The sequence below is a fragment of the Haliaeetus leucocephalus genome, unplaced genomic scaffold (genome assembly GCF_000737465.1).
Source record: "Haliaeetus leucocephalus isolate CR32 unplaced genomic scaffold, Haliaeetus_leucocephalus-4.0 Scaffold184, whole genome shotgun sequence".
Classification (NCBI taxonomy): domain Eukaryota; kingdom Metazoa; phylum Chordata; class Aves; order Accipitriformes; family Accipitridae; genus Haliaeetus; species Haliaeetus leucocephalus.
In genome coordinates, this window is record NW_010972620.1 from 1739254 (window position 1) to 1740454 (window position 1201).

Here is a 1201-nt window from a genome sequence, read left to right on the forward strand (position 1 = left end):
CCCCCGGACCCCCTTCTCTGCCCGGTTCTTGCTTTAAATACCCCCCCCTCCCACACACACGCACACATTCCTCGCAGTTAGGTCTCGCCGTAATTCCGTTTCCGTAAAAATCACATATATATATATATTTGTGTGGTTTTTTTTTTTCTTACAATAAACAAATACAGTGCATCTCAGCTGCGCAATTCCAGCGCGCGCCGGCCGCCGCCTTTTAATAATATATTAACGTGTGAAAGAACGAAACCGCCATCTGCTTTAAAAACAACAACAACAAAAAAAAACCAGAAAAAAAACCCCAAAACCAAGCCCCAAAAAGACAGGAGGAAGCCCTCGTCGTCCCCGGGGTCCCGGCGCCTTAACGGCCCTTCTTCCCCAGGGCGGTCCGGGCGTGTTTGAGCTGTTTGGCCGCCTGCATTTTGGAGAGGGGACAGTACTTGATGGTGTGGGCATTGTCACCGCTGGCACCGCAGAGGGGGCAGGTGTAACGCCGCAGCACCGGGCAGAGGACGCGGCCGTCGGGTCCCTTGAGGATGTGGGTGGTGTAGAGAGCCACGGCCTCCTTGTTGTTTCGGCAGAAGACGCAGACCTGCAGCTCGGGTTTGAGCAACCGGGAGGAGACCCGCGGGTGGGTCGGTAACCGGCCAGCCACTACCACGCCGCCCCATGCGTGGGGCGAGCCCTCCCGGCCCGGGTGTTCTCCCGAGCAATCGAAAACGACGGCGGCGGGACCGCCGCGTCCGGGGAAGGGGCTGAAGTCGGCGAAGCGCTCCTCCAGCAGACCCTCGCCGTGGTGGTGGTGGTGATGATGATGGTGGTGGTGATGCCCGCACAGGTCCAGGTCGTGCAAGTCCAGCGCGCCCTCGAAGTACGGCCCCGCCGCCTCTTCCTCCTCCTCCTCCTCCTCTTCCTCCTCCTCGGCCGGCGGCACGGCAGCCGCCACCACCACCGAGGGGGGCTCGGCTCCGAAACCCTTGCCGGGGCGCACGGCCTTGGTGATGAGCGTGGCCAACCCCAGGTAGTCGTTCCAGGAGTTGAAGACGTTCCCGCAGGCGCTGTGACTCCGGCCGCCGTAGCGGGCGCCCGGCAGGCACTCCACGGGCGGGAGGTGCCGGTGCTGCTCCAGTTTGGCACCGGGAAAAGCCTCCATGGGGGTGGGTGCAGCCGCCCAGGGAGCACCCGCTCCCCCGAGCGCGGTGCGGGG

At 62.7% G+C, this 1201-nt stretch overlaps 1 protein-coding gene across 1 annotated transcript; it reads right to left on the reverse strand.

The window, feature by feature from the left end:
* Positions 1 to 355: 355 nt before the first annotated feature.
* NANOS1 (nanos homolog 1 (Drosophila)) lies at positions 356 to 1147 on the reverse strand. Its single transcript, XM_010564975.1, has one exon. The coding sequence runs from the start codon at positions 1145 to 1147 to the stop codon at positions 356 to 358; it is 792 nt and encodes a 263-aa protein (XP_010563277.1).
* Between the last annotated feature and the right edge of the window lie 54 nt (positions 1148 to 1201).

Coding starts and splice junctions, on each gene's coding strand:
- NANOS1 (XM_010564975.1), bottom strand. CDS start 1,147: ATGGAGGCTTTTCCCGGTGCCAAACTGGAGCAGCACCGGCACCTCCCG.